This window comes from Haliotis rubra, unplaced genomic scaffold (genome assembly GCF_003918875.1).
Source record: "Haliotis rubra isolate DU_JTF1 unplaced genomic scaffold, ASM391887v1 Scf1282, whole genome shotgun sequence".
Lineage (NCBI taxonomy): Eukaryota > Metazoa > Mollusca > Gastropoda > Lepetellida > Haliotidae > Haliotis > Haliotis rubra.
The window spans coordinates 111,373-133,974 of NW_025765206.1; the positions used below are offsets into that span (position 1 = coordinate 111,373).

General features: G+C 39.5%; 1 protein-coding gene across 2 annotated transcripts in view; it reads right to left on the minus strand.

The window, feature by feature from the left end:
- Positions 1-14,496, minus strand: part of LOC124266849 — a 38,277-nt gene extending 23,781 nt beyond the window's left edge. The window contains exons 1-4 of one of the 2 annotated variants that reach the window (XM_046701662.1): positions 14,390-14,496; positions 3,737-3,961; positions 3,108-3,326; positions 1,686-2,036 (exon numbers count right to left, since the gene is read on the minus strand). In XM_046701662.1, coding sequence (XP_046557618.1) covers positions 1,798-2,036; positions 3,108-3,326; positions 3,737-3,961; positions 14,390-14,468 — 762 coding nt within the window. In that variant the 5' untranslated portion in view covers positions 14,469-14,496 and the 3' untranslated portion in view covers positions 1,686-1,797. Of the gene's footprint in view, positions 1-1,685; positions 2,037-3,107; positions 3,327-3,736; positions 3,962-14,389 lie in introns of those variants that run through there. The other variant, XM_046701661.1, reaches the window with a different exon arrangement.
- Between the last annotated feature and the right edge of the window lie 8,106 nt (positions 14,497-22,602).

Sequence of the window (22,602 nt, forward strand, 5' to 3'; positions counted from 1 at the left end):
CCGGTATAGTTGAAAACAGTACAAAAACTAAACTATTATAGAATGTTAAAACATATGCCATCTTTTGATAATTATCTGTTGCTTCCACCTGCACTATCATACCCGTTACTGACATTTAGAAACCTCAAATCATTACTTTCTTGGAGAGCGGTTGTTGGTATAATGTACTATGTGGTCAGTAATTGCTGACGAATTACATTACCTCTTCAGTCTTTACAGAACCTAGATCGAAGTTAATCAGTCCACATTATTATTATGTTCCTAACCTGTACAAAATTAAGAACCATCTCAGCTAAAATAATGTGTCCATTTTAAAGAAGCTGTCTAAATTTGTTGCAATAATAAAGTGTATTCTTAAACCAAAATGTCGTTACATCTCATGTCGTTCGTGTTCCTTCCAGTACTGATGTTTGTAAATGTATGCTCTTCTATCACCGTTGGTAGGTTTTAAGAATAAAAACCTTGAACCATGATGATTTGAAGCAACTCAGGACGACAGACGTTTATCAACCAGGACCGTGTGTAACCATCTCAAGGCTCTTGGTTTGACGTCCGAAGGATCATCAGGCGTCCAAATCTGACTCATGAACATCAAAGGCAACTCTGCAGTGGTGCCTTTGTTCGACGATACTAGAATCTTCACATCCACAGAAGGATCCATTGGTCAAACGAACGCAGGTTCCTGCTTCATGTTACGGTTGGTCGTCTTAGAGTTTGAAGGCGCATTAAGACTGGTTATATGCCGAGAAACATTCATCCTACTGTTCCTTTTGGCGGAGGTTTAGGTACGGTGTTGGGATGTATATCCCAAGACTGTAAGTAGACATGGGTTACTGTAACGGGGAAATCTTAATGCTGCATCATGGACATTCTTGGTCATGCTGTTGTGGCTCAGTGTTATAACCACCCATTCGCTTACTGATCCATATTCACTGACCACAACGCTAGGCCCGCATGGAGCCCTGATCAGAATATCATCGAGCAGATCTGGTAATTATTGGTCGTCGTGTTCAGGCACATGTCCCTCCTGTACAAAATGAGGATAATTGGAGTCACCATTGGACGAGGAGTGGTGGCAGTCGCCTCGGGAACGTATCTGTAGGCTCACTGGTGGCATAAGGATAAGGGTGAAGGCAGTCATCCAGTCAAGTGGCATCCATGCATGGGATACTGATGTCAAACACTTCGGTAAGTTTCATTCCAACATTTATATTAAAAAAAGAATTCACTTTGAATGAAAAGCGTAAGAAGTCCTAATTCATGCAATCCGAATTGAAACAACTACAGTGGACTGAAATAATTCTACAAGGACTATTGTCTAGTGCCCCAGCTGACACTCATTGGCTGTTCATTGTGACCACGTGTTTATGAATCAATAACAGATAGTGATGACACAGGATGTTGTCGAAAATGAACCTTCTTCTGTCCCATCGACGGCACCAGTGACAAACATTAGCACAAATAAAAAAAAAAAACCGGCGTAAAGCTAAACTCATTCACTTACTCATTATCTATACAACCTGACTAACACGATCAGTCAGGTTGACGGACCCAGGTCAGGTGGACGAACTGTCGGCTAGTCGTGGCGTCGGCCAATGCCGTCGCCTCACAAACGACAACGACGTTTTGTCTCCCATCCGTCAACATCCTGCAAAACGAACGCTTTTTATCCCATACTGTTTAAAGGCAACAGGAAAACCATTAATGTAAACATACCACCATGTAATAATGGATACCCTCGCGCAACACGTTGATAAACAGAATGTTATGTTTGACAAAGTACGTTTGTTTGATATGTTAGATATCCAAGCACAAATCCTGCTCATAGACATCCCATGCTGGGTTTCCCGTAGTCAGTCCACTGCTGTTTCCGCTAGAGGAGATCTCACACAATCGGGATTCTCTTCGAAAATTGAAAGCAGGACAGGAACCAAGTTGCAGGCAGAGTGTTGCACAGTCCATAGAGGACCTGGTCTCCATCTCAACAGGCACTGTCAGATCGATCTTCATTTCAGGTGTCTGGATAAATATGACTCCTGAAAACACAACGATATTACATTAACATGATAAAGCAAAGTGTCTATAGCAAGTATGAGAATGTGCAAGCTAATGTATGTTTATGAAGCTTTAGCAGTATCACATCCGTCACATGTGACTGCTTCTTTTTTTTTTAAATATAGGTCATTTTTCCCATTTTCAAGTATAACAAAATAAAGATATACAGTAACATATATAACAATACATAACAGCATTTGTGGAGCATGGTAGTATTTAAGTGAGGTTTTTTAATAATGATTTACAAATAGCACTAGATGGATATTACATACAAGAGTATATACAACAGATGACACTAAAAGTGTAGTACGTTATAATTATTCTTTTGACTTGCAGTGATGTACAGAGAATACCAATAGTCGTGTAGAGTATTTGCCAGTTTGAGCAAATAAAGAGATTTGGGGGATAATAAACCCTTGGGGAAGATTTGGGGAAGTCTCAGCAAACAAAATATGAAATGATGACCAGAAATTGATGAAACTTGAAACTTGACTGGTCTGAAAATAATTTATCTTTGTTGCCTCATAATAATTATCTCTGCTTCTTTTGATTTGGTGAGTGAGTGAGTTTCATTTTAAGTCAGGTCTGCATTATTTCATATTGTGACTTCATCCAGTTGTACAGTTAAAGGATAATTTTAAACAATGCATTTCAAATTGTCTATTCAATCTAAATTTAGGATACACTTACTATTTACTATTCTTATATTTTCTAATCACAATGTATCTATTACTTCAATTTCTTCCAATAAAGCAATAACTAAACGACACAAAAAGGATCCTGCATGGATGAAACAATTTTAATGTTAAGGATAGTCAAACCCCACGGTCATGTCCTGGCCTGTTTAACGAAGACAGCCGTGCTGAGAATCAACCGTGTCCATTTTTGTGCATTATTACAACTTATTAATGAACATTACTGTGATGTGTTAGATTAAGATGAAAGTCTGAATAATGTCTAAATGAAATAAGTAAATAGCTGCAAAAAATGAGACATGACATTTATTAGTGGGTTAGGAAAGTATATTAAGAACTGTGTTAACAAATGCTTACCTTGTGATTGGTTTTCGAATTCATATACTTCGATTTCACATAAGAACATTGGGTCTTTCTGCATTAGACGAACAAAACGTCCTCTCACTGGAGTCGAGCAGGCGACTGTTTTAGCCACACCCATTTGGAACATTCCAGTGTACCCAAAGCAAAGCCGTGGATTTGGTGGACACTTTGGATCGGGGTATATGACTAGTTGAAAGTCTTTTGGTAATCCATCTGCGAAAAGGTTGTTAATGTGAATTTGACGATGAATTTGTTATATCTGTCTATAATAAAACGTACGGAATAAAAGCGGATTTGAACATTTTGAGAACGATACAATTACCCATAAAGACCCATTACAAATGACAGAGAAACAGACAGTGTGTGAGAATGGTTTTACGGAGTCTTAGCAATTTTGGAAGAATGAATCACCACAGGAATCTGAACCCAATAACTCACGGGAGGCAAACGCTTAAACACACAATATTCGCAAAGTTTGAAGAAAACAACAATATGACAGTACCGAGGTGAGACAATCTCATGTTTAGCGATGAATACCAAACTCTCTGGCACAGTGGCTCGCTTTCTGTTTTCAAAAGATTCTATTATTGCAATATTGCAGTCATATCATGAAAATAACATACATGCATATCCGGCAGGAGTGATCCTGACACTGCCTACTCTGACAGTCGCCTGAAGATCCACCTGCCACCATCCTGAAATAGAAAGTGTCTCCACGAAGGTACAGAACAGACCATTCGGGATGTCCATGATTGTGATATTGAGCCCATCCACAGCTTTATCCGGTCCCGTGGGACCAGCGTCATGACTTGCTGTTGCCGGGCGAAGGAGTGCAAGATTTGTGGAACCTAAAATAAAACAAAATCAGGGAGATTAGTATCAACAGTGGTGTAGGGGAAGAAGTAGGGGTACATGTACTAAACCCACCAAAAAGAAGGAAACCACATGTGTTACTTTATGTCCCAAACAAACCATATAGAACAAAGTGAGTTGCTGTTTTATAAATCTTTTTAATGGATTAATGACCGTACACTAAAACAGACTTAGACATTAAGATATGGTTGGGGTCACTTCTTGATTTCACAGGAACCAGTAATATGTTCACTACTACGTGTGGCCACCTCTCGCATTCACAATAGCAAGCAATGTTGTGTTACTGACTGCCTAACACAGTGAACACAGCATTAGTCAACCTGCGCCATTCTTGTACCATCAAGGCGCCCAGCTCTCAAAGCACGAAGACATCTTTAGAAAACACCCCATACGTATCCAAAGGGGTGGAGGTCAGGTGATCTCAATGGCCACTCCATAACGTCAATATCCGCATTTTCAGGACACTCAGCCATATGCAAGTGCAATATGCTCAGCGTAGACGTTCGTTACAGTTTACCTTTGTCAGAATCGGCCCGACACAAGGACGTCGGGCACGCAGATGGTCAGTTCGTAAACGGTTTTGTATGGTCTGGGCAGTTACCCGACCACGAAACAGCGGCGCTTGAGAAACGAATACGCAAATGACGTAGCTGAATTTGGTTGTCCGAGGTATATGAGTGACTGACTGACTGACTGAGTTTGGTTTTACGCCGCTTTTAGCAATATTCCAGCAACATCACGGCGGGGGACACCAGAAATGGGTTTCACTCATTGTACCCATGTGGGGATTCGAACCCGGGTCTTCGGCGTGACGAGCCAACGCTTTAACCACTAGGCTACCCCACCGCCCCTATGAGTGACTGAGTTAAAGCCATGTTAGTTCTATCTAACCCCTGTCGTGAGTATAAAATCTATATATCAGTAAAAGCCAACTCAGATGCAATAAATACAGTGAAATCACTAGATTATCACTGAATTTATCTTAATAACAGTACGTAACGATAAACATATATGTCTCTAAAGAACAATACAATATATATCTACCTTCGGTTGTTGGCGATCTATAGTCCATTTCTTTACCGTATTGTCCTAATTTGAAATCCAATTTTGAGAGAGAGTGAGTGAGTTAACATTTATAGTCACATCGGCAGTATTTCAGCCATATGGTGACCAAGAAAGTTGTAATGTTATAAATGAATAAAAACAAAGCACAATAAAATAACTAAAAAAATCACGGTAAAACTAGTGTTAAAATTTGAAACACCTTAACTAAACAACAATACAATATATATCAACCTTCAGTTGTTGGCGATAGTTAGTCCATTTCTCTTTTTAGAACGGAAGCTACCTCTGTCTGTCTAATATGTACAGTACAACCAGAATTTATTGAGAATTTAAGATTGTATTTATTTTTTTTTTCCTCATTACTCACGTATTAAATGTGAATATTAGCAGAACATAACTTCAGATTCAAAGACAGGAAGTTAGGATTTGTCAAGTCACCATGGGCAGCAATGCAGGCTTCAATGCGGCGGGGCATACTACTGATCAAAGAAGTTAGAAAATCGTGGTCCATGCTGTCCCAATATCGGACCATCTCTTCTTTCATTTCAGCAATATTTGTCAGATTTTTCTTATTGATACTTTCCTTCATAAGTCCCCAAACATTTTCTATTGGATTTAGGTCAGGGCTATAGCTTGGCCAATCTAATAATGTCATATTTTGGGTCCGAAACAAGGCCTGTGAACGATGTTTTGGGTCGTTGTCCTGCTGGAAAATCCAAACATTTCCATAGAACACGTGAGCACATGGAAGTAAATGTCCCTCGAGAAAATCTGTGTACCGCTCACTGTTCATATTCCCTTCAAATACAAAGAGGGGCGTTGCCCCTAACACAGATATGCCACCCCACACGTTAAATTTCGGACTGTACTTTGGACGCTGATACAAAGGTTTTTCAGTTTGTTTGGTCCAGAATTTCAGTGTATTAGGAAACAGCCACACAGAACTTTCATCTCAGAAAATCACATTGTCTCAGTTAAAATTTCTATGCTGTAAGCACAGTTCAACCTTCGCTCCTTTTGTTCAGGTTTCATGATTGATGATGGAATTCCTTGACATTTCTGCCAACCCATTGCATGCAGCTCAGTTCTAGTTGTCTCCTTACAGACAGCCACAGTTCCTCTATCAATCATATCCAGACTTAAGTTTTCTAAAGTCCTTCGTTTGTTTTTAGAAACAAGAATACCAAGCCGCCTCCTGTCACTGACATTCAATTTCCTGGGCCTACCTGCGCCTCCTTGGTGTTCAATGTCATATCCATTTGTAATATTTTTCAAAACACGATAAACACTGAACAAAGTACGAAGCTCCTGAAGGGAATCAGTACCGACTCCGGTAGATTTATCAACACCTCAAGAAGATGATCTCCCTGTTATGGACACAAGATCTAGAACCAGAAGACGCCTGTCACATGTACAATCGTCACCAGAACAACGATCCAGCAACGCTACTGTCGGACATTCTTTTGAGAATGATGGTTCCCTCCCAGACATGTCTTTTTTACGAATCTGAAAGTGCACCAGAGGCTCCATTTGACCCAGATCGGTCACCAATGCATTCTGATCTGCTATCAACAGCTATGGATTTAGCAGGTATAGAATCGTACCAAAACGTGATAAATCACCTACAAAGGAACACAAAATAAAACTACACAGGGGACAGGTTCTTAAGGAACGCATTGATAACTTCAAGTGTGTTAACCCATGCAAGGATCTTGTGTCCATTCAGATGATCAACACAAATGGTCAACCTGAGTTGGCAGAGGACGGAGGGGGTGTTACTCGGGATGCCTTGTCTGAATTCTGGGATGAGTTTTATCAACAGTGCACTCTCGGAAACGCATTCAAAGTGCCTTACATTAGGCACGACTACGGCTTTGAAGAATGGCAGTCTGTTGCCAATATAATTGTGTTTGGCTGGAAAGCATGCGGTTATTTCCCTATTCAGATATCACCAGCTTTTCTATGGAAGGTCATCCCGGGATCGGAAAAATGAATTTCTGTCCAAATCACAGAAAATGATTCTCAAGTTCTAACCGCAGCATTAGCTGATATACATTCTGTTGACAACGATGATCTACTGGATGTGCTTAACCATCATGAAGTGAAAATATTGCCAACACAAGAAAACCTGAACAGTATCCTTCTTGAAATTGCGCATAAAGAAATAACTCAAGCCAGAATGTTTGTCGTAAATTGTTGGCAGCCATCTCTGCGGCCTCTTGGGATAAGCAAAGACCTTTTCGATTCACTGTACAGGGATATGCTGCCAACGCGCAAGTTGGTGATGAAGTTACTGAAATTTCCGGAGACAATGTCACTCGAGACAACAGTGGCAAATCACCTTCGTAGATTTTTGCGCGAACTGGACAGGAAACAGCCGATGCGATATCTCAGATTTTGTACTGGTTCTGACTTGATAGTATGCAAGAAGATTGACGTTACTTTCGTAAATGTAACTGGCCTAGCACGGCGACCACTAGCAGACACATGCTCCTGTCTGTTTGAATTGCCCAAGACATATGACAGATTTCCAGAATTCAGGAAGGAATTCATGTCCGTTCTGTCTTCCAACATTTGTCTCATGGACATCATATGATCAACATGACACGGTTACTTATCTTTGCATTGTGATTGCATAGGCAGCGACACTTTTATTAGATTTAAGCTTTGTTGGGAAAGTGAGCAAAGCACTTTCTGTGACGATGCCATTTAGGTTTATGTGGTACTCCAAACTCTTGAAGTAACAGGGACCCTTTTAATTTCTTTGACCACGTTAATTACACTTAGTTTCAGGTGGTCTTAAAATCTGGAAGTAACTCTTTTAATGTTTTTGATGATGTTATTTAAGTTTGTTAATACGGTGCTCCACAAAGTTTACTGTGGAGTTTTTATAGTACTAGATTGATATTAGTATATTAAATTGTGAAGAGATAGCCTTGATGGGGAATTTTATGTTTCTTTGATGGTGTATTTTACGTTTCTTTTGAAAACACGTGTTGCCCAAAATCTTGAAATAAATCATTATATATGACGTTATAGGTTTAATGTGTTTCAATATGTTAGTCTTGAAATGGCAACATTTGTTAGCTTAGAAATGTGAAATATGACCTCCTTGCTGAACCAGAAGGGAAATTCAAACATTTAACCGGTTAACAAACGGAAGGTTTGAATAATTAGTTTGTATTTAGTTTGAAAGTATCGAAACGCATCATTCGTGTAAGTCACAATATCAGCTTCTGTACTGCAAAATAGGGATTTGCCGCGTGAGCAGAAATTGGAGAAAAAAATTGTGACGCCGTTCAGTCATCAATGTTATTGTCTTATAATTCCATCCATTTCCATTTCCTTACAATCATGACGTTGCGGGCTCGAATCCTCTATTCGGCGGGTAGCAAACACTTAGCCATGATCCGGTGACAGACAACCTATATCACTCGAAGTCACTCCAGCTTAAGGTGTAAGTTTGGGATGCAATGCTCTAGGGACCATTCTTAGAGTGCCATTCATATTGTGCAAGTACCAGTCTGTTCACATGGGTTTACTAAAGTACTTGCTTGTAATGTAAATGCGATATGCCCTTAGCTGTTGATAGACACGTAAAACACCATTTCCACCATCGCATTTCCATTCCCATGTTCAATAGTACTTATGTCATGTTCCCCGGTGTATATATACTGAGACTGTGTCAGGAATTGATAACGTATTTTCATATTACCAAGAACCACTATTATAACTTCCTAGATTGACTACATGTGTGCTGAAGGCTAAATGCAATACTTTATACACCAGTCTTTTGTCTCACTGCAATACAACATACACCTGTCTTATGTCTGTGTACAACCCTACATACATCCGTGTTATGTGTTTTAACTACATTTATCACCCAAAAATAGGTTCTACCAGTGATATCGCTCTTCTGAGAACAAGCGGAGATATCATCCAAACAATACCATTATATCACAAAGCTATCCTTATGCGATCACAATAACGACATGACCCGAGTGATGCCACAATAGCCCATTATTTAATGTGCTATTGTGGCATCACTCGAGTGAGATTCTCCATACATCAGTTTTACTTTCAGTACAATACTACATACATCATTCTTATTTCTCAGTACAATAATATATACATCCGTATTATTTCCAGGTACAATACTACATACACAAGTACGACATACATCTGTATTATTTTTTAATACAATACTACATACACTAGTAAATATTCGAATGGGAACTTCTCATACCTTGGTGTAATTTGATCCTAAACCAGCATGATATAAAACATATCATTTAATGCTTCTTAGATTAAGATTGGCAGAGAGGGAGGGGGCTACAAGCGTCTTAAAAGCATTGCAAGCGTCACTGGACTTATTTCACCCTGAGATTAAATGCAAATACCCATCTTCCCAGTACAGCATAAAGTACCAACCCATGATGCACAAACTTCCTTTAAATACTGTTTTCAAAGAACAAGATTGTAAAAGTTTAGTTAATCGACTCCAAGATGCACAATGAAATGAAAGTATTTCTCTCGTTTTAACAAGCGGACTTGGGTATATGCTAAATGAATATTTCTTTAAAGGATGAACCATAGGTTACTGTATCAAGGCTCAAACGTACACCTTCAGTGAGAGAAACTATCAATTACATGTACACTCTCTCAAAAGAGAAACGCACGAAGGTCAATCTAGGAACAAAATTTCTGTATTTTGAATGACAACAACAAAGGAAATATAATCCACACAGATACCAAATTTTGCATGATGAGGGTCATTGGGAAGCTGCACCAAATGAATGTAAGGTCATGTCACCACAACGTCAACACTGCACTCATGGACGCCGGCTTTAACGTCAGTACCGGTTGTGACCTCCGTTTGCTTGGGGCACTGCTTGGCATCTCCTGGGCATAGAGAAAATAAGTGTTTGGATCCGAGCCCTGGGTACTCTAGCCCATTAATCCTGCAATGCTTGCCGTAGTTGGTGAAGCGTCTGGGCTCGTGGATGACGTCGTCGTAACCGTCGATCGAGATAATCCCATAGGTGTTCGATTGGGTTTAAATCTGGGAATTTAGAGGGCCAGGGAAACACAGTTATGTTCTGGTTGGTGTATAAGTTCATTGTCATTCGTGCTGTACGTGGTCTGGCGTTATCCTGCTGGAAAACATGTCTCTGTGGGTCGAAAACGGGAAGGAGGTGAGGTTGCAGGATTTCATCTCTGTAACGAATGGCGGTTAGATTCCCCTCTACATGCACTAAGTCAGTTCTTTGGTTATCATCACAACATCACACTTCCTCCTCCAAATCTGTCAACCTGCGCGACACAGTTACGGGCGTTACGCTCATTTCGACGTCGGTACACACTGGTTCTACCATCATGTCATTGCAGCATGAAACGGGACTGGTCACTGAACCAAATTCTTTGCCAGTGTCTCCAATTCCATCTTTGAACGTTCCTGCACCAACGAATACGAGCAAGGCGGTGATGACGTCGTAGTATACATCAACGAAGTCCACTCTGTCGTAGGCGATTTCTAATAGTCTGCGGAGAAACATTCTGTAGTCCTGTGACATTTCTTGCAGTTTCAGTTGCTGCCACTGTCCTGTTGCGCAGATAGAACAACCGGATGTGACGATCCTGTGCCCCAGTGGTAACCCTTGGCCTACCACTTCTCGGACGGTCCCAGGTGGATCAAAGTTGTTGGTAAAGACCCCAAAATCGTGAAATAGTGCTATGGTGGACATGGCCTCTAGACGGCCAATTGCAATATTTCGATCTGAAGCTACCAATCTTGGCATTTCGATAGTCTCCGTGTAAGATCAAAAATGCGACTAGATATACCATTGTGTCATTTCTTTATAAACCGCACCTCAGAACACAGTTTCACCAATTGGGGTCCATTTTCACGTGAAAGATCCATGCATTTCGGATAATGACGTGTTTAGGGTTATGGTTTTTATCAAGTGATCTGTTTTGGCGACTGAGTACGCGTTTAAACCTGCATTCAATATAATTTGCTGTCAAAACAAATATTTTTTTAGTTTGACTTGGATTAAAGTGCGTTGATAAATTACAATTCACACGTGCGTTTCTTTTTTGAGACAGTATATATAAGTGGTTTGAATATTGACCAGCAGACAGATTGTCTTGTGCTTACTGGCGGATTCCATCCCAGAAGTCTCGAACTATTCAGTTACAAATGGTCATGCTTGATGATTAGTTCTCACAAACGAGATAGATAACTTATTTGGCGGAATAATGGAGTCAGAGAATTAATTGCAGTCAGTGTGAAGAGTTTGTCCAAGGTTAGCTTCGACCGTTCCTTTATGCACGAATCGTTTTCAAATGATAATGTGCGTGTGAATTTGACGCGCCACTGATGAAGATGCATAATTGATGACCAGTCAATTTCTTGTACGAGGGTAGATAAAACAGTACGTAGACTACCTGTATTCTCGATGTCCAATGTTTGAAAAGCTTCCATTTTATTTTGAAGGAATCTTTAGCAAAGTCATATCCAAAATTTCACATGTGTGAGTAATGTGGTTAACGAGATATTAGTCATCATAAAACATTGGGGTATAATATTTCTAACAAAACTGCAGAAAATGAAAAACGATCTGTCATTTTGGTACCTCTTGGATAATGGTATGCCCTCAGAGTATATCATATAAAATATGATCAGTGTAGTATTGGATGACTTTCCGTCATAATCAACAGTCACAGATTTGGATTGTTTAATTTATATTTAGTCGAGGGCTGTTTTTACGGACACTCCCATTTCAATCTTCCTAACACATTGTGTCCTGATATTCAAGCTGGTACTGTTTCCAATAGATTGTGAGCTGACACTTGTGTGACCATTCAGTGTTTAGTTTGAACCCTTGGCGTCATGTGTGAATAATTGAAAACATTAGAATAAGTTACAGTACAACCAGAAATTATTGAGAATTTAAGATTGTATTTTTTTAAATTTTTGTTCACTCATTACTCACGTATTAAATGTGAATATTAGAAGAACATAACTCCAGATTCAAAGGCAGGTGAACAGTTACTATTTTGTCAAGTCACCATGGGCAGCAATGCAGGCTTCAATGCGGCGGGGCATACTACTGATCAAAGAAGTTAGAAAGTCGTGGTCCATACTGTCCCAATATCGGACCATCTCTTCTTTCATTTCAGCAATATTTGTCAGATTTTTCTTATTAAGACTTTCCTTCATAAGTCCCCAAACATTTTCTATTGGATCTAGGTCAGGGCTATAGCTTGGCTAATCTAATAGTGTCATAGTTTGGGTCCGAAACAAGGCCTGTGAATGCTTTGAACGATGTTTTGGGTCGTTGTCCTGCTGGAAAATCCCAAAATGTCCATAGAACACGTGAGCTGATGAAAGTAAATGTCCCTCGAGAATATCTGTGTACCGCTCACTGTTCATATTCCCTTCAAATACAAAGAGGGGCGTTGCCCCTAACACAGTTATGCCACCCCCACACGTTAAATTTCGGACTGTACTTTGGACGCTGATACAAAGGTTTTTCAGTTTGTTTGGTCAAGAATTTCAGTGTATTAGGAAACAGCCACACAGACCTTTCATCTCAGAAAATCACATTGTCCCAATTAAAATTTCTATGCTGTAAACACCAGTTCAACCTTCGTTCCTTTTGTTCAGGTTTCATGATCGATGATGGAATTCCCCGACTTTTCTGCCAACCCATTGCATGCAGTTCAGTTCTAATTGTCTCCTTACAGACAGCCACAGTTCCTCTATCAATCATATCCAGCCTTAAGTTTTCTAAAGTCCTTCGTTTGTTTTTAGAAACAAGGACACCAAGCCGCCTGCTGTCACCGACAGCCAATTTTTTGGCCTACCTGCGCCTCCCTGGTGCTCAATGCCATATCCACGATAAACAGTGGACAAAGGGATGCCTGTTCTACTTGAAATCACTTTAGCTGATCTGATGTCCTTGTTATAATACTCTAAAATCAACTTCCTCTTCTCTTAATCATCCATACTGAGGATCACTGAAAATGTCGTCTGCTAGCAAGTAAACAAAGGGGGATAACTCTTCACAAACTAATGAAAAAGGATTAACGGAGTTGTCTCTCTTGAATGAAACCAAGCACTTGATAGGTGGTCAAGGTTGTTATACTAGAAATCCAATTAAACATATTCCTAAAATTCTCAATAATTTCTGGTCATACGATATAAAAGAAACTTATGCACAGATCAAGGTCAAAGCAAAGACCTTAGACAGTGTTTTGCAAATATAGTATGATTAGGATGCAAGTTACGTTCCGTTACATTTTATGACCCTCATATGAATATACGACTTGTTCTTGTGTAGTGAGGGGTCACACATAAGAAATAAAATTGGTTTGTTGTTTACGCCGCACTCAGCAATAGTCATATATTATCACGAGAAGCAATTAAGGATCTTTTTTATAATGTAAATTATGATTTCATAATTGTTTTTGTTTTCAAAGATATACATATAATTATTAGATAAATTTTGAACAATATGTTTTGTAAATAAATAAATGTCATCTTGTAAATGGTAGTATAAATAAGCAACTGCGATTGTTAGTGGCTGTATCCTCAAAGGTGGGTAAAGTATCGTAAAATTATTGTCCCCATGAGAGGGTACGTTAGTCCCAAAACGTTTGAGGTAAAATTTAAACTTACCAATTGTTTAAACGTAGTATTTTTGTTATTTTAAATTTCGGCTCAATTTTCCTACAGTCGCCAGCCGCTGAAGGGATGGTGTAAATCCAGCTAAGGTCCACGCAGGTAGCAAAAGTACTGTAAGTCCCCATGGTCCCTAGTATGGTGATCTACCTTCAGTTGTTGGCGATCTATAACCTGTTGTTACATCATGTATTGTCCAAATAGTGCTATTAGATTTAACTTCACATGCTAGTTTTTTTATTTGAACTGTGATAGTCTAGTTGTTTTACTCTCCTTTGACCACAGGTTTTATAAACTACACATATTCTACATAAACGTCAAATTTGTTCTCGTCACGATATTGCTGATACATTGTCGATGTGACGTTAAATATTAACTCACTCACTCAATGGTATCATGAGTGCAGTTCGGTTGCATCGAGAGTAAACCATTTTATACAGACAATGACTGAATGCATATTCTTTACTCCACACCAACAATGTACCAGCTATTCGTGGCGAGAACAAGTAACTATGATTTCCACATAGATCAGAGATAGAGCAAAAACTGGTAACATAGACACCAGACTTGTAGATGCCTGTTGGTATATGTTTGATACTCCCACATACCTAGGTGACACTTAAATAATGATACTGAGTATAAGTCTCCATACCTGAGGACGATTCCATCCATATGAGAAACAAAAGTACGAAGTCACCAGATATAGCCTGAAATGCACGGCTTTTTCTCATTCTGGTACCATAGGGCAAGAAATACTGGAGTGACACTGTGTTTTGGTTTACATGTAGATATAGAGAATATAATTGATTTACTAGGTTAACAAAAAAGTGGGTGTACACATCAAGGGCCGTGAATGGCAACTGTCCAATATCTAATGGAGTAAACATGTTTAGCTTGTAACCATCGCGATAAAGTCAAAACATGAACAGAGTATGGATTAGTCCCGACAACGGCTTTCCTGAACGCCTTTATTACATTAACTGTCAAATCATATTAACGAGTTGCCTTGTACTCCAGTGACACGGGTATTTAATTGATTGATATAATTTATTGACAGCTCAATACGGTAATAACTAGTTGTGCTATTGATTCGGACTGCTAACAAGAACCTCCACTGTAAGTAAAAACGTGTATTTCCTACAATTTACAACACATCACTGATGAACATGTAATGGTGAAATAAGCATCTGCAGTAAAAAGTCGAGTGGTCTCTCTTACTTTCATTGATTTATTCATAAGTGTCTTTTGGTGTAAAGGGCGAACGATTGAACCACTAAACTAAGTTTCGTGGGAATGAAGACACGTTGACAAATTTAGAGCACGTTATTACTGTAATTCACTAGGGATATGTGATTCGTTAAAGCAAGTAGGTTATTATTGATATTACACACAGTTTCTTAGCCCATGCTGGCGTAATGCCATTGTAGTCCCTATTCCAAAACCTGGCCGGGATCATACTGATCCATCAAATTACAGACCAATCTCTTTAACAAGTTGTGTCTGTAAAACCATGGAAAGAATGGTGAATAATAGATTAACATGGTATCTTGAAACCAATAACCTTATAACCAATATTCAATGCGGTTACAGGAAAAATCGCAGTACCATTGATCATTTGGTACGACTAAAATCCTTTGTGAAAAATGCACTAGTAAATAAACAACATGCCGTATCGATATTCTTGATCTCGAGAAAGCGTACGACACCACCTGAAAGCATGGCATTTTAAAGGATTTACATGAATTTGGTTTGAGGGGTCGTTTACCTCTTTTTATTTCACAGTTTTTATCAGACAGACAATTTCAAGTCCGAGTGGGTTCTACCCTGTCTGACCATATTAATCAGGATCAGGGTGTCCCACAAGGCAGTATTTTGTCTGTAACATTGTTTAGCATTAAGATCAACACTTTATCCAAGGTTTTAAACGATTCAATTGATGGATCACTTTTTGTGGATGATTTTAATATTTCTTGTCGTGGCAAAAATATGCATACTATTGAACGGCAAATGCAGATGTGTTTAAACGAGATAAACAAATGGTGTCTTGAAAACGGTTTTAAATTTTCTAAATCCAAAACTAATTGTATACATTTTTGTAGAAAATGTAAACCGCATAAAGACCCGGAACTCTTTCTCAATGGCACTCCCATCAAAGTTGTTAAGGAGGCCAAGCTCTTGGTTTTAATTTTTGACTCCCATTTAACGTTTCTGCAGCATATTAAATCCCTTAAAACTAAATGCCTGAAGGCACTTGACTTGTTGAAAGTTGTTTCAAATTCTAAGTGGGGAGGAGATCAAGCCACTCTCCTACATCTATATCGATTATTGGCCCGCTCGAAACTTGATTATGGCTCCATCGTATACGGTGGAGCCTGCAAAAGCAACTTAAAACTATTAGATTCTGTCCATCACCAAGGTCTAAGACTTTGTCTTGGATCCTTTAGAACTTCTCCTGTTGACAGTCTCTACGTCGAGGCAGATGAATTATCTCTTACCCAACGCCGTATCTCATTACAATATATTACCAAACTATATTCTAACGAGTCTAATCCTGCATTTCACTGTATCTTTAATCCTCTTTATGAGGATTTGTACAACAAGAAACCTTCTCTTGTTCCGCCTCTTGGGCACAGAATTAAGCCATTTATTGCTGCTGCCGGCATTGAGCTGGAAACTATAGCTCCTTCCCGACTTCTTTCTTCTCCTCCTTGGCAACTGGTTAGACCACAAGTCGACCTAGCATTAACATCGTTTAAAAAATCAGAAACTAATGACTTACAATATAAACAAAAAAATAATCAATTAAAAAATAAATATAATACATATAAATCCTTATATACAGATGGGTCCAAGGATGATGGCGCAGTGGCTTGTGCCATTGTCATTGGGTCCAAAACAATTTCTTCCAGATTACCCAATGACAGTTCAATTTTCACAGCAGAAGCAAACGCAATACTTACAGCTCTTAAATATATAAATAGACACCTTAAATATAAACAATATATAATATTTTCCGACTCTCTTTTTTGCCTTCAGGCTATTAAACATCTTTTTTGTAAACATCCACTTTTATTAGAAATTATTGAATTATATAATGATCTTTCAACTGGCCAATATGACATCGACCTCTGTTGGTTACCCAGCCACGTTGTTATTTCTGGGAATACACTGGCCGATCTTGCTGCCAAGGCAGCACTCAACAAATCTGTGACACCACTTCTTATCCCATACTCTGATTACAAAGCTAGCATTAGAACTTACATCCGTGATCTGATGCAGACGAAGTGGGACACTCAAGTAGGTATTAATAAATTACATGAAATAAAACCTTATATTGGTTACACCTACTTGGGTTGTCAGTCCAGATTTGAAAGGTCATCATACGACGATGTCGTATTGGCCACACAAGATATACTCATGTATATCTATTGAAAGGCGAGGATCCTCCGTTTTGTATCCCTTGTGATGAGAGAACCACGGTCAAGCATATCCTGCTTGACTGTTTTGAATTCTCCATCATGAGGGATAAATATTTCAATGTCAAAACAGTAAAGGACCTTTTTAATAATGGTAATTATCATTTAATCATTGATTTTTTAAAAGAAATAGATTTGTTAAATGAATTGTGATACATGTTTTGTAAATAGATATGGTTTTATAATTGGTAGTTTAGATTATCAACTTCGATTGTTAGTGGCTGTACCCTCAAAGGGGCTTGAAGTATTGTAATATTATTTTCCTCCTGAGAGGGTACGTAAGTCCCAACACATTTAGAGTAAATTTAGGCTTGCCACGTTTTTAATCGTATGTGTGCTTTTAATTTGTGGCTAGATTTTCTCTTCTGTCGCCAATGACTGAGGGGATGGTGTAAATCCAACTAGGGTCCATGCAGGTAGCAAAAGTAATGTAAGTCCCCATGGTTCCTAGTATGGTGATCTACCTTCAGTTGTTGGCGATCAATAGGCTGTTTTTATATTGTATTGTCTTCGTAAATAAAATAGTTTTACATGTTCATGCTAGTTTTAGACTCCATCTGTGATACTCTAGTTATTTTACAGTCTTTCGATGACTGATTATTTAGCAACTTAAATATATTGTTTATGTAAAACATTTCTCGTCACTATATGGCTGAAATATTGCCGAGGTGACGTTAAATTTTAACTCACTCACTCTTATCCCATGCTTGTCGTAAGAGACGACTGACGGGATCGGGTGGTCAGGCTTGCTGACATGATCACACGTCACTGTATCCCAATTGCTTAATTTGGTGCTCATGATGTTGAACACGAGATTGTCTGGTCTAGACTCGGCTATTCACAGACCACCGCTATATAATTGGAATATTGCTGACTGCGGCGTAAAAAACAGTTTCTTTTTCTGAGAAAATGGTGATTTCAAGATCATTAATTGAAATATCAAGTAGTATACTTACATCTGGTCCAGCATTGTAGTGGAACAACGTTTCTAGCAACCGACATGAGCCCTTTACACCTTCCAGAAACCTACGATTGTGGCTTCGAATCGTTAATATTGTGTTTTAAGTTCGTCAGGACCGGTATCCGTGCTCGAAGATGTATAGAACGTGGTGAGCGTCAAACACCTGCATCGTTTCAGAACTTCATCCACACCAATCTGACCCGCCATGGTTTAAATTATATATAATGTTAAAAGTTAGAAATTTTCGCGGGTCAATGGTTGAAGCGTTCGCCCTTTACACCGAAGACCCGGGTTCGATTCCCAACATGGTGTACAGTGTATATAACCCATGTTTTATTTCCCTCACCATGATATACTACAGGAATAGTACTAAAAGCGGAATAGAACCTTACTCACTAGACATTGAAATCTGAACAGATTATCCACAATGAATATTGGCGCTGCTGTTGTGTGTTGATATTAAAAGGATTCCAAAATCATTAGACGGATACAAGAATTGATCTCCACCGATGTCAAATCACAGATTGATTAACGTAAATGAGGAATCTAACATTAAACATTTATCTCGATCGATATCAATTTATGGTCACATCAACATCTTTTTCCAGGTTAAATAAATAATGACGAGATGAATGTTTATTTGTATGGTTAATCTAAAACCGACGCTATCTACAATGAAGGTTTTTATAACCGAAATGGAAGACACAGAAGAAGTTCACAAACATATGCTATATTTCTTACATGTTTGTTTGTTTCTTTTCCTGACTCAACACTATTCCAGCTATATGGCGGTGGTCTGTAAAACCGGTCCTGGACAAAACTATCTAGTGACCAACAGCATGAGCATCGAGCTACGCAATTGGGATACCATGATATGTGTCAACCAAGTCAGCAAGCCTGACTACCCGATCCCGTTAGTCGCCTCTTACGACAAATATGGGTTGCCGAAGACTCATTCTAACCCGGACCTTTACGGGTTTTCGTGCATGAAGCGGCTATGTAATAATTTGCAAATCGTCTGCTATCAGTTAATCAATCGTATATTAATTTACATTCTTTGTGCAATATGATTATGTAGTTGCATATACATCCGATCCATGCCTGCATTGTTTGCGGTCGGTATCAAGAAACATCTTTTATATTTTTTCATCCATTCGAACGCCAAAGTGCACGCCCCGTGAAGGAACGCGTTGGAAATGATCGTTATCAGAGACCCATGGTTTTGTTAGAGGTAAATAACATTGGTCAGACTGACTTACTTTGTTGACGTATGTCATAATGTCACGATTTAACTTTCATTTTCGGAACATTAGTTCCGAGTACTGAATAACTGCTGTTTCTGTGTCCCAGTGCCTAGAGTAGACATTTCACATTCATTAAAAAGGATCAATGAGGAAGAGTGAAGCAAGATTCAACTACATGTGACATGACCTTGCAAACTACAGGAAAAGAACATTAAAAACAAAACACTTCTCTGCCATAGTCCGCAGGACTCAATACATTCGCATAAATATTCAGAATAGGATACTACAAAGTCCGCAGTCTGTACTACCAGTTGTCCGACTTCCATTTTTTGTGGAAGTCGCGGTGGCTGAGCAGGTTAGGCGGCAGACTTTGTGTGCTGACGATTAGGTGCCTGACTCTGAGGGTGTGGGTTCGAATCCCGGATGGGACTCAACCCAGCAAAAGTACTAGAATCTGTACTTTACTAAGAAAGTGTAATCCCAAATATAACATATGTTAAAAAGGATACTAGCCGAGTTTAAATGTGAATCGGCGAAATACAATGTGCGCTCCACTGATTTTGATGTAGTTTGAAGACTGTGTCAGGAACGTTGTGGACAATTTGGACAATTCTTGAACTGGCAGAGTTTCTTGTGTTTGAAACAGTTATCTTACAGGTATATGGATTTGCAGGATGGGCAGACTACATACTTCACAAACGTATCTTGGCGGTATCCGCAATGTTTTTGTGAGTATGTACACTGGCGATGGAACCGGGTTTGCCAATATTGACCGCAAATAGTTAGCAGGTTTCGGACCAATGTCAGGACAGCGATACAAGTAATTGCAATGCTGTACAAAACACTCTACGTACTTGGGAAAACAATAACCCACTGAGATATTGTATTCACGGCGGAATCAGTATTTGGGGCACATGTCAGATTTGAACTTGAACATGCGAAGTCGTTAATATCTTGGTCGACGTTGTCTGCGACTATGTCTGGCCAAAAGGTCTACAAGACTGCTTCAAACAAAGGAATATATCCAAGGATAGGAACTTCTCTGACGGAGTAAATGACAGCCACACACCATCGCATTTACTTGTGGAACATTTTTCTTGGCGATCTGAGTTCGTGCATCGTCAAATAAAACGACTTGATGTACAGTCAAGACGAACTTGCAAAAGGCACGGAGGTCCAATATTATTATGGTATGCCCAGAGAACGCATGCCACCTTCCAATGCATCTGGACATAATGATAATGTGTCCATTTATGTAACGCCAAACTCCACACTAGGTATGCTCATAGCGCTAACAATCAATCACACTGCACATTATTACCCCGGATAACCAACGATGCCTGTTAGGCGCTAGAAGGTTATAGTCACTTGCCTTTTTCCACCGGGTACCCATTTTCTGCAGGGTGAACAGAGGCAATTTTGAACAAACACACTTGCCTAAGGTGAGACGACATAATCAATCTATACGGCATTAAACATACATCTGTTTCATTTCCTGTCTCACATAACATACAAAACAAAGAGTGAAACGTCACATGTGGTACTTTATGTCCCAAGCATGAGTGAGTTAGTGAGTTTAGTTTTACGCCGCACTCAGCAATATTCCAGCTATATGGCGGCGGTCTGTAAATAATCGAGTGTTCCAGACAATCCAGCGATCAACAGCATGAGCATCGATCTGCTCAATTGGGAACCGATGACATGTGTCAACCAAGTCAGCGAGCCTGACCACCCGATCCCGTTAGTTGCCTCTTACGACAAGCATAGTCCCCTTTTGTGGCAAGCATGAGTTGCTGAAGACCTATTCTAACCCGGATCTTCACGGGTTGTCCCAAGCATACTCATATAGAACAAAGTTTGTTGTTAGTGGATAAATCTGGTTTATGGACGTAATGAGCGTACAATCAAACAGTACAAGGCATCATGATGCTCCCTCCGCAGGCTACAATTGCACGTTAAGGTCACTTTTTATATCACAGGAACTAGCAATAACGTAAATTCTCTTACACCCGTGAAAACAGCATTAGGCAACCTTGGCTCTTGCTGTACCAACGTGGCGCCCAGGTCTTGAACATTCTTTGGTTGACGTCTCAAGGCAAGAAGCTTTCTTTCAAGAGCATCTTACACGTGATCGATGGGATTGAGGTCAGGTTGTCCCCATTGCCATCATTTCAATGCCCGCATTTTGCAGGATATGTCATGTCAAAATCAGCTGCGTGTGGTGTTACATTGTCATATTGGAATTAGAGGCCTGGGCCATGAACAGTACCAGCTCCGGGACATCGACTTGACATATCACGGTGCATGGAGCCTCCCACGAATTACGAGAATACGCGAACGCACGTGCCCGGAGCTTCCTAAACCATCACGCTACGCCACAACCATCTTCCTACATGCAACACTGATTCGCATGTGCACGGGCAACAGCCACAGTTGACTGGAGCAGGCCAATTACAGGATTACATTTAATTCAACATTTGTAAGCCGTGACATGAGAATTGTGTATCTTTCAAAGATGGTTAACGTGCTTTTGTCTCATCACCAGTATATGCTGTGCACATATTGGTGGTTAGGCACATGAAACTGTGGTCACGCGACCCCTCCCACGTATACATGTACAGTGTCGTGTTTTTCACAAAAGAGCATTTTGCATTCACCCCTCGTGGTTCACCACAGTTAAAATGCGTCATACACCTGGTCATTATGGTATTCGTCCATGTTAACTACTTTAAGTATCCATTTTGAATATAATTCATCTCTCCAAATATGAAGTTTCATGTTTTATTCAATATATATATCATGATATGAAATTGTTTGTTATCGTTTATTCTTTGCATTACTTAAAGAAATGCGGACAACTTTTTATTTTAATATATGACTTGGAATTTATGAGCGGAACGGGAAATAACGTGGTTCAGGCACCGTGAGACTACTAAAAAGGACCACGTGTAGTGCAACAGTATTTCAGTTATGTACTCCCAGAAATATATTTCATGGCAGTGTTGCTCGAACTGGATAGAAATTGAAATTACAAATGGTTTCTCACGGGTATTTGCTCCAAGAGAGATATTCTCGAGGTGAGGTGAGGTGAGGTGAGGTGAAATGGGGTTTAACGTCGTACTTAAAAATATTTCGCTCATATGACGACGTGCATGGATGTGTATGTGTGGCTGTTTGTCCAAGC